Source organism: Hyla sarda, chromosome 5 (genome assembly GCF_029499605.1).
Source record: "Hyla sarda isolate aHylSar1 chromosome 5, aHylSar1.hap1, whole genome shotgun sequence".
Classification (NCBI taxonomy): domain Eukaryota; kingdom Metazoa; phylum Chordata; class Amphibia; order Anura; family Hylidae; genus Hyla; species Hyla sarda.
Window position 1 is genome coordinate 174,047,084 of NC_079193.1, and position 14,957 is coordinate 174,062,040.

The 14,957-nt window shown below is 42.4% G+C and overlaps 1 protein-coding gene across 6 annotated transcripts in view; it reads left to right on the forward strand.

Annotated features, from left to right (window-relative positions):
* The first annotated feature begins 249 nt into the window (after nt 1-249).
* Nucleotides 250-14,957, forward strand: part of PTPN3 (protein tyrosine phosphatase non-receptor type 3) — a 258,163-nt gene continuing 243,455 nt past the window's right edge. For 3 of the 6 annotated variants that reach the window (XM_056520780.1, XM_056520786.1, XM_056520784.1), the window contains exon 1: nt 355-491. Coding sequence is in view for 1 of the 6 variants with exons in the window: in XM_056520785.1 (XP_056376760.1) it covers nt 483-491 (9 nt within the window). In the remaining 5 variants the exon portion in view is untranslated. Of the gene's footprint in view, nt 492-573; nt 702-14,957 lie in introns of those variants that run through there. The other 3 variants (XM_056520787.1, XM_056520785.1, XM_056520783.1) reach the window with 3 other exon arrangements.

Genomic DNA, 14,957 nt, shown 5'->3' on the forward strand with positions numbered 1-14,957 from the left:
TCTAGTCAGGTATAACCTGGTGTCTAGTCAGGTATAACCTGGTATCTAGCCAGGTCTGGTGCTTTAGCTTTACCTCCAGCTGACAGCCAGGATGTGCTTTTGGAAGTGACTCAGGGGAGGATCCAGCTGATGTCACAGACACACACATAGAGGAGGGCTCAGCCGAGCCATGAGAGAGCTTCTTCAGGGGACACCTCAGTCACTATTTTTCTGGAATGATCAATGGTTATAAAATATACATAGCCTGTGTGAGAGGTGGAGCCCTCCCACTGTACTGACAGGAGGACTGGGGGGAGGACGAGAAGAAGGAGGCGGCTGCTGGGAGTGGGACAGTGCAGGACTAGGGCTCCGCTTCCTGGATCACACAACAGCACCACCTGCTTTCCTTTGTCAGGAGGATCCCGGGACCCCGAGCACGGTGCAGGCGGTGGAGGGAAGGGCTGGTCGGAGAGTAAAGTGAGCAGCGCTGGAGGAGGATCTGGATGGTGCAGGTAATGACTGCAGTGAGGCGTCGTGTGCATTGTCTCCTATGGAGCTGTCAGCTCGCAGGACTCGGGCACTCCCCGGGAGCGCTCAGCCAAGTTTTCCTCATAGCCGCACACTGCAGGTCTGTGGAGGTGAAGAAGGGCTCGGCTCTGGAGGAAGGGCATGTCATGAATGGCAACTTTTATGGAGAGCCCAGGGCCTGTATAGAAAGGCAGGTATGTGCAGGCCTGGCACCTCACAGTCCCTACACCTGCAGGAGAACTGACCCAGCATGGTAAACTTGGCTCTGCCATGATCTCCCTGCTTTCTTCAGAATGGATTTAGCCCAGTGGGCGGGTATGAGGCTGGTAACACAGCTTGGCTTTCCTCAACACTAGTTTTTCAGTGTTGCAACTAACATCAATATTTACCCTGAGCCGGAGGAGTTTCTTACTGTGAAATGTGTGTGAGGGGGGCAGGGAGCTGCCACTGGAGTTATCCAATTTCAGGAATGTACTAGCTATGTATTCTCTTTCTTCACCTAGTGTATGGGGCTTGGTATCACCTTATTCCAGTGTTTCCCAACCAGGGTACCTCCAGCTGTTGCTAAACTACAACTCCCAGCATGCCTGGATAGCCTGGGAGTTGTAGTGTTGCAACAGCTGGAGGCACCCTGATTAGGAAACACTGCCTTAGGCTGGGTTCACATCATGTTTTTGCCATACTGTTTTCAATCAGTTTTTCTAAAGAAAACCGTATAGCAAAAAAAAAAAGATAGAACAGTATGGTAAAAAGTAAACCGTATGCATTTTTTAAACTGTATACTGTTTTTAAAAGTGCATACACGTGTTTGTCTCCGGTTTAAAAACCGTACTGCAACCGCATACGTTTTTTTTAACATGGACGTCAATGGGAAACGCACATGTATACAGTTCCATACTGGAAACCGTATACGGTTTTTACTTTGCACATTCGCATTTGCATCCTAAAGTCCCCACCCAACACCCCCCAACCCATTTCAAAAACGTAATTTTTTATAAAAACGGCCGGAACTGTATGCACTTTTAAAAACAGTATAAAGTTTAAAAATGCATACGGTATACTTCTCCCCATACTGTTCCATCCGTTTCTTTGCCATACGGTTTTCTTTAGAAAAACTGATTGAAAACAGTATGGCAAAAACGTGATATGAACCCAGCCTTATTCTATAGTGGTGACATAACTTCTATGGCTCACATACCGCACCACCGTCTGTGAGGCAAAGGTAGGCTGTCCATGTTTGCTGGGAATTGTAGTTTTGTAACAGCTGGAGGCACCCTGGTTGGGAAACACATCCTTATTCCATAGTGCAGTGGTCTCCAACCTGCGGACTAGAGATGAGCGAACTTACAGTAAATTCGATTCGTCACGAACTTCTCGGCTCGGCAGTTTATGACTTATCCTGTGTAAATTAGTTCAGCTTTCAGGTGCTCTGGTGGGCTGGAAAAGGTGGATACATTCCTAGGAAAGAGTCTCCTAGGACTGTATCCACCTTTTCCAGCCCACGGGAGCACCTGAAAGCTGAACTAATTTATGCAGGAAAAGTCATCAACTTCCGAGCCGAGAAGTTCGTGACGAATCGAATTTACTGTAAGTTCGCTCATCTCTACTGCGGACCTCCAGATGTTGCAAAACTACAATTCCCAGCATGCCTGGACAGCCTTTGGCTGTCCGGGCATGCAGGGAGTTGTAGTTTTGCAACATCTGGAGGTCCGCAGTTTGGAGACCACTGCCATAGTGGTAACATAACTCCTATGGCTCATAGCCACTCCTGAGGCAAAGAAAAACTATAGTAGACTACAAAAGGGATTCTCTGGGTTTTAGGCTGCATTCACATCTCCTTTTTGCAATACGGTTGCCGTCTCCGAAAACGTATCGAACCGTGTTGCAAACCGTATATATAGACGTTTCATTGTAAACCGTATGCCAATCGTAGCATCAGGTTGTGTACGTTTTGCATCATTTACGGGTTCATACTTTTTTTAACGGTACACCAAACCGTAGTCTACTACGGTTTTGTGTCCCGGTCAAAAACCGTATCCAACCTGTATACGATTATTTTAAAATGGAGTTCTATGGTAACCATATTTAACTGTATGTGCATACGGTTACATCCGGTTTGCACAATACTGTTTTTCTTTATTTTATTTTTTTTATTTTTGGGAAATGCAATAAAAAGAAAAGAACTTTATTTAAAATGTTGACAAACATAAAACCGTATCCCCCCTTTTTTTTTTTTTTTTCAAGGAAAACATATTAAAACGTATGCAAACGGACATCCGTTTTCAAACCGTATATGGTTTAAAAACGCAAGGAGGCATATACGGTTGCATAAGTTTCGGTCCGGTTTGGAGACATATGTTTTTTGGACAGAAACGGGGGACGGCAACCGTATTGCAAAAACGAGATGTGAATGCAGCCTTAGCTGTGAAACAATCCCAGAATGGACTGTGCCATATTTGTTCAGTAGCTCCGTTTATCTAGAGGTGTGTCAGACGTTGCCAGGGACTGAATTCATAGATAAAAATAAAAATAAAAAAAAGTTTACTTGTTTATTGAATTTATCAACAAAAAAAAAAAAAAGTTGTATTATTGAAATTATCAAATAAATGAAATAAATATCCATATCTGACCTTTATCTCTGAGCAACATATTAGGTTGGTCATAATAGATCTCATTGGGTTCTAGGTCCTCAGATGTGGTGAATAGAGATGAGCGAACTTACAGTAAATTCGATTCGTCACGAACTTCTCGGCTCGGCAGTTGATAACTTTTCCTGCATAAATTAGTTCAGCTTTCAGGTGCTCCGGTGGGCTGGAAAAGGTGGATACAGTGCTAGGAGACTCTTTCCTAGGAATGTATCCACCTTTTCCAGCCCACCGGAGCACCTGAAAGCTGAACTCATTTATGCAAGAAAAGTCATCAACTGCCGAGCCGAGAAGTTCGTGACGAATCGAATTTACTGTAAGTTCGCTCATCTCTAGTGGTGAATACTGTGACGGGAACATTCGTTCAGGTTTTTGGTTTTCTCACCTGCCTCCAAATTTATTATCATTATAATACCTGGGAGGAGATTACTGTTTTTTTTTCTATAGGACTAATTGTAGAATTTATTAGGATATATCTTCCATGGAAATGAGTGAAGATTACAATCTCACATACTAAGTAATGGCATAGATGATCACATCTTTATTATCGTTATTAATATTATCATCGTTGCAATTTGTTAACTCAAACAACTGCTTATCTACTAAACAGGCTTATGTTAAGGCTGCGCTCTTCTTCTTTGTGCATGCTAGTGGTAAATAGAAACATTTGTTGATATACTGTATACAGTCATAGCTGTAATTGTTGGTACCCCTGAATTTTTTAAAGAAAATGAAGTATTTCTCACAGAAAAGGATTGCAGTAACACATGTTTTGCTATACACATGTTTATTTCCTTTGTGTGTATTGGAAGTAAACCAAAAAAGGGAGGAAAAAAAGCTAATTGGACATAATGTCACACCAAACTCCAAAAATGGTCTGGACAAAATTATTGGCACCCTTTCAAAATTGTGGAAAAATAAGATTGTTTCAACCATGTGATGTTCCTTTAAACTCACCTGGGACAAGTAATAGGTATGAGCAATATAAAAATCACACCTGAAAGCAGATAAAAAGGAGAGAAGTTCACTTAGTCTTTGCATTGTGTGTCTGTGTGTGCCACACGAAGCATGGACAACAGAGAGAGAAGAGAAATGTCTGAGGACCTGAGAACCAAAATTGTGGAAAAATATCAACAATCTCAAGGTTACATGTCTATCTCCAGAGATCTAGATTCGCCTTTGTCCACAGTGCACAACATTATAAAGAAGTTTACAACCCATGGCACTGTAGCTAATCTCCCTGGGCATGGACGGAAGAGAAAAATTGATTGAAGGTGTCAACGCAGGATAGTCTGGATGGTGGATAAGCAGCCCCAAACAAGTTCCAAAGATATTCAGGCTGTCCTGCAGTCTTAGGGAGCATCAGTGTCAGCGCAAACTATCCGTCGACATTTAAATTAAATTAAACGCTATGACAGAAGACCCAGGAGGACCCCACTGCTGACACAGACATAAAAAAGCAAGACTACATTTTGCCAAAATGAACTTGAGTAAGCCAAAATCCTTCTGGGAAAACATATTGTGGACAGATGAGGCCAAGATAGAGCTTTCTGGTAAAGCCCATCATTCTACTGTTTACCGAAAACAGAGGCCTACAAAGTAAAGAACACAGTACCTACAGTGAAATATGGTTGAGGTTCATTGATGTTTTGGGGTTGTTTTGCTGCCTCTGGCACTGGGTGCCTTGAATGTGTGCAAGGCATCATGAAATCTGAGGATTACCAATGGATTTTGGGTCGCACTGTACAGCCAAGTGTCAGAAAGCTGGGTTTGCATCCGAGATCTTGGGTCTTCCAACAGGACAAAGACCCCAAACATACGTCAAAAAGCACCCAGAAATAGATGGCAACAAAGCGCTGGAGAGTTCTGAAGTGGCCAGCAATGAGTCCAGATCTAAATCCTATTGAAAACCTGTGGAGAGATCTTAAATTTGCTGTTGGGAAAAGGCGCCCTTCCAATAAGAGAGACCTGGAGCAGTTTGCAAAGGAAGAGTGGTCCAACATTCCGGCTGAGAGGTGTAAGAAGCTTATTGATGTTATAGGAAGCGACTGATTTCAGTTATTTTTTCCAAGGGTGAGCAACCAAATATTAAGTTAAGGGTGCCAATAATTTGGTCCAGCCCATTTTTGGAGTTTGGTGTGACATTATGTCCAATTTGCTTCTCTTCCTCTCTCTTTTTTTAGTTTTTTTGTTTACAAAGGGAATAAACATGTGTATAGCAGAACATGTGTTACTGCAATCCTTTTCTGTAACAAATAATTCATTTTCTAGAAAAATGTCATGGGTGCCAACATTACGGCCATGACCTGTATGTATATTTTATTTAAAGGAAGACCACTTTTAAATAGCAGTATTCTGGTCAGCATTTTGCATCAGTATTTTTAAGTCAAAACTAAGGCTATGTTCACGTGGTGGAATGTCTGTATAGAAAATTGTCTGTAATATGGATGCAAAAATGTAATAATGTACAGTATATTGCCACTTTGAAGAGAGATGAGAGATAACCCTCTTAGAATGTGGCCCCAGGTGATCATCTGATCAGCCAGGGTTCTGGCCCTGGCATCCACAGCAAACAGCTTTTTCTGGATAATGCCACGGCAAACAAGGCATTGTAATATTACATGGTGACCTATCATATGAATATCCATTAGGCTTTCTATCATGGCTTATAGAGGAGGGCCTTGCATGGGGGGTCCCTCTCTAAGATGACCTTATGCTCTAAAAAGCAATATGGACTGAGGTTATTTAAGACTCCTCTTTTAAAGAGGACCTGTGACCAACCCAAAATAATTGAGATTTCACTGTCACTCAATAGCTCAGAATGCCCAGATCACACAACTTTACTTGATATGCGTGTCAACAAAACTGTAAAAGGGTGTGTGATCAAAGCACCTCCCATAGACTTGCATTGCGGGGGGCGGGGAGTGATGTCACATGGGGGCGGAGTCGTGACTTCACGATACTCTGGCCCCGTAGTCTGGACCCGGCAGACTCCGAGGCTGCACTGCTGTCTGCAGCTCCCAGAGGTGGTTGCTTCATGCTAGATAGCGGGGGTCCCCAGCGGTGGGACCCCCACAGACATCATACCCTATGCTTTGGATAGGGGATAAGATGTCTTAGGGCCGGAGTACCCCTTTAATGCTGTCCTTATAGAACTATTATTTTCTTTAGATATTGTTTTACACTAATCCTAGGTAGTCATACTCTCTTTAGTCCTGCTCCTGTGATATCATTTTATTTTAGCCTAATGTCACACTTGCCATATTTTGCTGTTTATTTTCTGCTGCATATCATTCTACACATTGGCCCTTATTTACTAAGAGTGTTGTGTAGGTTTCTTTGTGGGTTTTAATTCCCTTCATTTTTTTTCCCATGGTATTTACTAAGGTTTCCCTCCAATTTCCACTTTCCCTACATTTTGCTTTTCTTACACATGCTCTGATCTGTCTGGTTTACCTCAGCACAAATCCACCACATTTTATGTGGAAACCTTAGTAAATATGTTGGGTTTTGTGAAAATGTCGGGAACATGCCCCTTTTTGGGCACTACGCCCCCTTTTCCCAACAGCCACGCCCCCTTTTTTTTTTAGAGTTTACTTTGCAAAATGGAGAGTTGGTCGGGGGTTTTCTCAATTCTGGCGCCCATTCTTGCGCAGACAGAATTCCTGGCGCATAACCCGACAAAACATGTCTGGTTTGCAATAGTGAATAAGGGCAACTGAAGGCAATAAGTAGCAAAATACACAGCTGATTTTGCTACCCATTGACTTCAGTGGGTAGGAAAATACATAGAATCTTCCTATGCTCAATAATAGGCAAGGTAAACTCTTAACAGGGTTGTGTCATGAAAACAACTTGATTCCGTATGGTATTACAGTATTAGGATATACTATATAGATATCATATAGGGAAGTCTTCTTTGGAGCTTCCCTGTAATAACCAGAGCAGAGAGGTGCACTGGTTACAGGATAGTACAACAGATATCCCCTTAAAGGGGTACTCCAGTGGCAAACTTTTTTTTTTCTTTTTTTTAAATCAACTGATGCCAGAAAATTAAACAGATTTATAAATTACTTCTATTAAAAAAATCTTAATCCTTTTAGTACTTATTAGCTGCTGAATACTACAGAGGAAATTCTTTTCTTTTTGAAACACAGAGCTCTCTGCTGACATCTCAGTTCATTTTAGGAACTGTCAGGAGCAGCATATGTTTGCTATTGGGATTTTCTCCTACTCTGGACAGTTCTTAAAATGGACAGATATGTCAGCAGAGAGCACTGTGCTTATGATGTCAGCAGAGAGCTCTGTGTTCCAAAAAGAAAAGAATTTCCTCTTTAAGGGTCAATGGATCCTTCTCATAACGTGTCAAGTTAAATTAGCTTAATTTTACACATGTTGTGAGAAGGATCTATTAACCCTTGCAGGGTTATCTATAACTATTGGAGCACCTTCACATCTGTCAGTGGGCCCAGTTTGGTGCTGGTTGTAGGATGGTTATAGGAGAGTTTTTCATAATAAAGACAAACTCTTCAAACTCTGACAAAATGATTGTTCTATTACTGGTATATAGCTGAGCCGTATACCTTTGCAGTATATAGTGCACATCCTCCAGATGGGCACAGTGAAGGATTGTGGTGCACCTACTAAACTACAAGTTGGACCTGGCATAGTTCACCTCCACCAAAACAAACAGTATAACCTTACCACTGTCATAGCACCCCATGGTGATGGCTGAAGTTTGAACACGCCAACACATGATGACTGGAGGCAGTGAACAGAGGCTGAAAGGTCAGGAAACACACAAATGTAGATTTTTTTTTTTTTTTTTTTTTTTTAATGGAGACTAGCACAACCATGGTAGTGTCAGAAAATTGGTGAGGTGAGCATGTATTGTTATTTTTTATTATTTTTAACCATTATCTGCACTTGTGGCTTTTGCTGTGGGTCCCCAGGTAATCTGCAACACCGTCCAAATACAGTGGTCCCTCAACATACGATGGTAATCCGTTCCAAATGGACCATCGTTTGTTGAAACCATCGTATGTTGAGGGATCCGTACAATGTAAAGTATAGGACAGTGGTCTACCACCTGCGGACCTCCAGATGTTGCAAAACTACAACACCCAGCATGCCCGGACAGCCAACGGCTGTGCGGGCATGCTGGGAGTTGTAGTTTTGCAACATCTGGAGGTCCGCAGGTTGAAGACCACTGGTATTGGAGGTTATACTCACCTGTCCCCCCTGCTCCGGACCGTCACCGCTCGTCACCACTGCCCTGGATGTGGCCTTTCATCGCTGTCTCTGCGTCCCCGACGCTCCGGCAAGGCCTCTGCTTCCCTGGCATCCTCACTCTCCATCGCCGCCATCCCGTCGCTACCCATGCCGCTCCGCACGCCGCTCCGCACGCCGCTTCTATTGGATGGCGGGACGGCGTGCTCAGCGACGTGATGACGACGTTGGAGAGCGCCGACGATGCAGGGATCCCGAAGAGGACGCGCCGGAGCCCCGAGGACAGGTAAGTGATCGTGAGTGGACCACACGGGGCACCGTAAACGGCTATCCGGTGGCAGCTGAAGCAGTCAGCGCTGCCGGATAGCTGTTTATGCGATGGCCCCGACATACAAAAGCATCGTATGTTGATTCTGCCTTCAACATGCGATGGACTCTGAAGTCATCGTATGTTGAAATGATCGTATGTCGGGGCCATTGTAGGTCGGGGGGTCACTGTACAGGGATCTTGATGCCGATTTGTTCTTCCCAACAAATTTGTCCTCCTTTTGTGATAGAAATTGACAGGGTGAAGATTGATAAAGCTTCACCACAGTATCTCATCCACTTCCCAGCTACTGTATAATGCTGCATAGTTTTCCAGCACTGATCAGCCGGTAAAACCCACAGCATTTCCTTCTCTTACGCCTTTACCCTAAGGATGATGCCATGAGAAATGTTTATTGAAATGTTAAGTGACCCTAATGTGACAAATAATAGGAAAATAAGCTGAATGCCCTGGCGGCATATAAAAGGTTTGTTGGACTCAATGTGAGTGCAATAATTAAACAGGAATCTTTTAGAAGAATGTGTTGATCCTTCTGGAAAGGAGCTGAGAGAGGCACAGATGCGAGAAGCAGTTCAATATGCATGTTTAGGCCGTGCCATATGTCAGTGCTAAGAATCTATTTACACAATTAAGGAGGTTGCTTCTGTCATTCTACACTCTCTCCCATTATACTCCTTCCAAATAGTCACAGCTGATCTGCTCTGAATGGTATTTCCATTTCCACAGAATAGGACTGCCTGCCCCCTACTTTATACTGTATATAGTAAAAATCCCATTGTTGGCTGAGCAATAACTAGGCTAGATCATCGGTCTATTTACTATGCAGTGACTGGTAAATCTGTTAAACATTAATGTTCTAGCTGGATGACCTGTAAAAGTGACTAACCCTTGTTTTGAAGTCACATCATTCAGTAAGAAGTCTGTAGCAGTGAATATAAATCGTACTTTAATAGAGCATACTATGTATTTTATAGCATTCATATATAGAGCACCGTTCTGTGGTGTGGACATGCAACAATATGTGATTTGTCTTAGTCACCTAGACGGAGTATTTTAAGCTGTACACCTTGATGAAGTTGGATTTATTGGAAGGAACTCACTTAACTGGATGATGTTTTTTGCTTGTATTCTTTCTGTATCATGGGTAATCTATGTCGTTTAAAAGGATCTGATCTCTTCATCTTTTAGATCCACCTCCTGATAGTAAGTCAGAAAAACCTCATAATAAAACTCACACTGAGGAATATGGCTACCTTCTGCCTTCTGGAGTAAACCTTTAGAAGACTAAAGGAATGTTCACACGGCGGGATGTCCGTGTGGAATTCCAACTGAATGTTCCACGTGGACATTCCACTGCAGCAGAGTCCCGTTGATTTCAATGGGATTCTGTTGTACTGTGCACCCGGTGGATTTTCCGCTGCAGATGTGATTCCAGCATCCACAGAAATAATGGACTTATCCATTCTTTCTGCAGGTTCCTCTTGGAAATGCCTATCCATCTATGAGACTGTGCATCTCCAAGCAGTCCTAGTGCCAACTTATTGTACAAATTTGTGGAATACCTGCCCATATTTTCCGGGTGGACATTCCGCACATTTTCCACTGTATGAACCCAGCCTAAGAAAAAACAGGTTTGCAACTGTAAAAGTGCTTTGATGCCAAATATTCAGATGGAGTAGCCCTCCCCCCCCCCCCCATTACAGTGACAGAACTAGCTTCCCCCACACCCTTAGCAGTGTACTCTTGATTGTGTAATTCTTTTGGTGGGAGATTACGGTACCATAGTGCCTGTGGGGATGATTAGACAGCTTAACTTTAAGGTGTTGTGTTCTATCTGTAGTCGTAAGCCCACGTATGGACTACTTACATGTGGGGCACTCACCTCAGCGTTCCTTGGAAACTGTAAAGAAACAATGAAATGAAAAACATTCAATATGTATTAAAGGAGTACTCCAGGATAAGAAAACGTATCCCCTATCCTAAGGATGGAATCCCTAGGGGATGAGTTTCAGATTGCGGGGGGTCCGACCGCTGGGGCCCCCCGTGATCTCCTGTATGGGGCTCTTGGCTCTTTGCCGAAATAGCTAATTTCGACCACCGCATGACGCGGTGTCCGACACGCCCCTTCAATACATTTCTATGGCAGAGGCAGAGCCTGCTGATTGCAGCGCTTCGGCTCTGCCATAGAGATGTATTGAGGGGGCGTGTCGGCTGCCCCTGGCCGCTGACTGTTGGGGCCCCGTACGGGAGATCGCGGGGGGGCCCCAGCGGTCGGACCCCCTGCGATCTGAAACTTATCCCCTATCCTTAGGATAGGGGATACGTTTTCTTATCCCGGAGTACTCCTTTAATGGAGTAGCTGCTTCTTCTTCAGTATTCATCCATCTAGGTAGAGCAATTTTCTTGTCAATAGTCACTATAGGTGCCAATCTTGCCAAATTATAATATTTCATCTAGTTTGAGTGACTGAGGTAACCAGGGAAGGGGAACAACAATCACACAATCAAAATAAAATACTGAACTTCAGATCACGGTGCAAAAAATGAGCCCCATACATTCCTGTATGCTGAAAAATAAAAAAGTTATAGGGGTCAGAAGATGACAATTTTAAACGTATAAATGTTCCTGCATGTAGTTATGATTTTTTCTAGAAGTATGACAAAATCAAACCTATATAAGTAGGGTATTATTTTAATTGTATGGACCTACAGAGTAAAGAGACAATATCATTTTACACAACAAGCACTGCGTACAAACGGAAGCCCCCAAAAGTTACAAAATGGCATTTTAATAAAAAAAATGTTTTTTTGTTTTGCCTTAGATTTTTGGGGAAAATGACTCATGTAATTACAAAGTAGAATTGGTGATGCAAAAAATAAGGTAAGGAGGAAAAAACGAAATTGCAAAATCTGCAAAAACTGAAAAACGCTGAGTCCTTAAGGGGTTAAAAATCCTAATCCTTCCAGTACTTATCAGCTGCTGTATGCTTCAGAGGAGTTTCTTTTCTGTCTGACCACAGTGCTCTCTGCTGACATCTCAGTTTATATCAGGAACTGTCCAGAGCAGGAGCAAATCCCCATAGCAAACCTATCCTGGACAGTTCCTGAAATGAACATAGGTGTCAGCAGAGAGCACTGTGGTATGACACTTCATTTAGAAAAATTGAGTGTCATATAGGAATGAACATGATTTCCAAGGATCTGTGCTTGTGTTAGTGGTAAATGGCTATGTCATATGTCCCTCATCTTGCTGCTGGCTTGTTTTGGGAACTAGCTACTTCTGGTTCCCATCGACCTCCCTCAGACTAAAATCCCTAGGATCCTTTGTTTCAAGGTGGAAAGTGACTTATTTCCTTCCCACACATTTGATCATACGACTTGCTCGACATCACCGGACACACAAACGGTGGATCTGCGTAACGACAAATGCATGCACATATTCCCTGGTAATGCCATTATGGGGTTTGCTACTCACACAACAAATGAAGCAGCCAAGCCCCCTTTTAGCCCCTGGCTTGTGATTTAATGTCTCGGGCCGCACAGCATGCTGGGAAAGGTCTGAGACAACACTAATTTTTTAGGCTGCAAAAAATGAAAAAAGACATTCGATACTAGCTACCACACATAAGTAAGCGAAGTATATAGGTAACTAACTTTGCTGCCCGTCTTACATTCAAAGAGTATCAGACAAGCAGTTGTAAATGAGCCAATTCTCTGTAGATTTTCAATATACACTGCTTGACTGAAAGGTAATGAGCATTTACAATAATATCTCTTGGTAGCCTGTCTGAATGTCAGAGTGTATGGGCACAGTGTACTGTGTCAATGTGAAACTACTGACAAAAGGATCATCTGTGATCATCAGACTATGGGCAGCCATTTCTTAGTCTGGCCAATTCCAGGAAATACTCCCTTTCTGGAGTGACTTTCAGAGGTTCTTAACTTTTGAATAGGACTCCACAGGGGACTAATGAATACAAGTCGATGTTAAACTTTAGATTATGTTGCTTCCGTTTTTGTTTGAAAGTCGGCTTTTAGTTCAGATACAATTTTGCCATCTTTTTTTAGCTCTTAATGGAGGATTTGGGAGAAATATGCACACAAACATTTGTCTATGTACCTCAGGGCTACTTAAACTATTTCCTCATGGGCATTTTCCTGAGAGTACCTTAAAGATTGACTGACTGAAAGCCACCTTGGCCATTACTCTGTCCAGAGATAAAAAAAGAAAAAAAATGTGAAGTACCCAAACAGGTCTGACATCTGTTTTTTTAGTGTTCTGTTTTTCAGAGGCTAAAGTGAGCTAAAATGCTTTAGTGATGTCTACTAGTCCACTGTCGTATTTATAAGGTTATCGTGGGCACCACTTCAGGCTTTTATTATCTTTCACCACTTCAGAAACCTGAGGCCAATAACTGAATTACAAGATTGCAACAATTGGCTGTGAAGAAAAAAAAAAAAAAAAAAAAAAATATATATATATATATATATATATATATATATATATATATATTTCATTGTCTAGGAGTCAGGGCTATAATTTAATTGCCTGATAAAAATCTACTATTGATTGTGGCAACATAAGAGAGGGTCCCTGACACAACACAAGAGAATTTTGGTGATTGATCAACATAAGAAAAAACTGTCAACAGTGAGTTTTTTGCTGCAGATGCACGGACGGCAGGCACAAGAGCGAGATCCCCGCTCAAAGCAGAAACGGTGCCTGCTCGTAGCACAGCGGGAAATACGCCGCAATATTGGGCTCACTTTTGTGACTGCTGTCGGCGCATCTGCCTAAAATATGAAAGTCAAAGCTTGGTTATCTGAGCCCCCAAGGGCAACTTTATTTTAATGTTTTTCTATCAATGGTCTATCAACGGTATTGTTGTTTTTAGTAGTCCAGGGTATCATGCCATGTTACTTTGCTGTGGCTGGCAACAGGAATGATGGAGAGCTCTGTCCCAGTGGGCTCCTAGATAGGTGCAGTAAGGTCTGGTTCTCCTGAGGGCCTGTTGAGTTTAGGTAGTGTGGCTTCGGTAGTGCGACCTGAAGTAGGTGAGTGTAGTTAAAGCTGAGGTTTGGCCCAGATAGTGGGGCCTGCGAGGGTGGCCTGCTGGGACAATCCAGAGAACAGTAGTTTGAGCCCCAGAGATAGTGGAAGAGGTAATAATGTATATCCTGAGAGAGATAGTATTGCAACTACTCCTGACAGTACTAAAATAACTTCTTGGAGCAGGCCTTAGAGTTTGAGCCCCAGAGAGTGATTGATCTAGAGTGATATAGCCTAGCCGGTGGTATCTTGGTGAGAAGCTAGGCTTAGGACAAGAGTCCATGAGATCAGGGTCTGAAAGCATGAGAGACAGCTGTCAAATGTGTGAAGTGGGAAACTGGTTTGGATCTGTGTGAAGTATAGAAATACAGAGCTCCTATAAAGAAAACTGGAACTGACTCTGAAGTGTTGTGTATTGGTATATAATAAAGTTATATTTCAGAAATGTAACCATTAAGCTGTTGTGCCTCATCTGAGAAGTGTAATTGTTAAGATTGCTATGCCACTGTTTTGAAGAATCGTTAAAAGGATTTTTCTCATATCAGCCCTGTCCTTTTTTAATGTTTAAATATTATTATTTTTTTTGCCCAGTTAACCTCCCTGATAAAAATTAAGGCAAATGATGTGCCCCAATCACATTTTTTACCTTGTCTTCTTGTTTTGGCTGCTCTGTGCTCCATAGCTCCTTGTTATGGTTGGTATGGTCCCCTATGGGTTCCATGTCATGCTAGCAGCACTGTGAGGACTTTTTAGCACCTCTCACTTCGTGATTCCATCTGTCCCTAGTGTAGCAGTATAGAACAGCCCAAGAGCTGAAAATGTGGTCGTACCGTCAGCTATTGCATGTCCGCTTCTGAGTTTTCACCTACCATTACTATAAAATGATTTTATACAAAGGTGGCACTGGCATAAGTATAGCTAGACATAGAAAGGTGGATAAATAATGAAAGAGACAGACTATGTAAAATTCGGTATATTTTTGATAAAAGAATTAAGATTGTTGAGGGTGGAATACCCCTTTTCAGTAAATCTGACTTGTTTGAATTAGTGTTCTATGGATGTGATTCTTTTTTATTTTTATTTTATTTAATTTTTTTTCAAACCAGAACCAACATTCCGCACCTTCAGTTCCTCCACCTATTTAAAAACTAATAACCACTATATAAAAACGAATAGCCACAGTATCCTGTCCTTTTTTT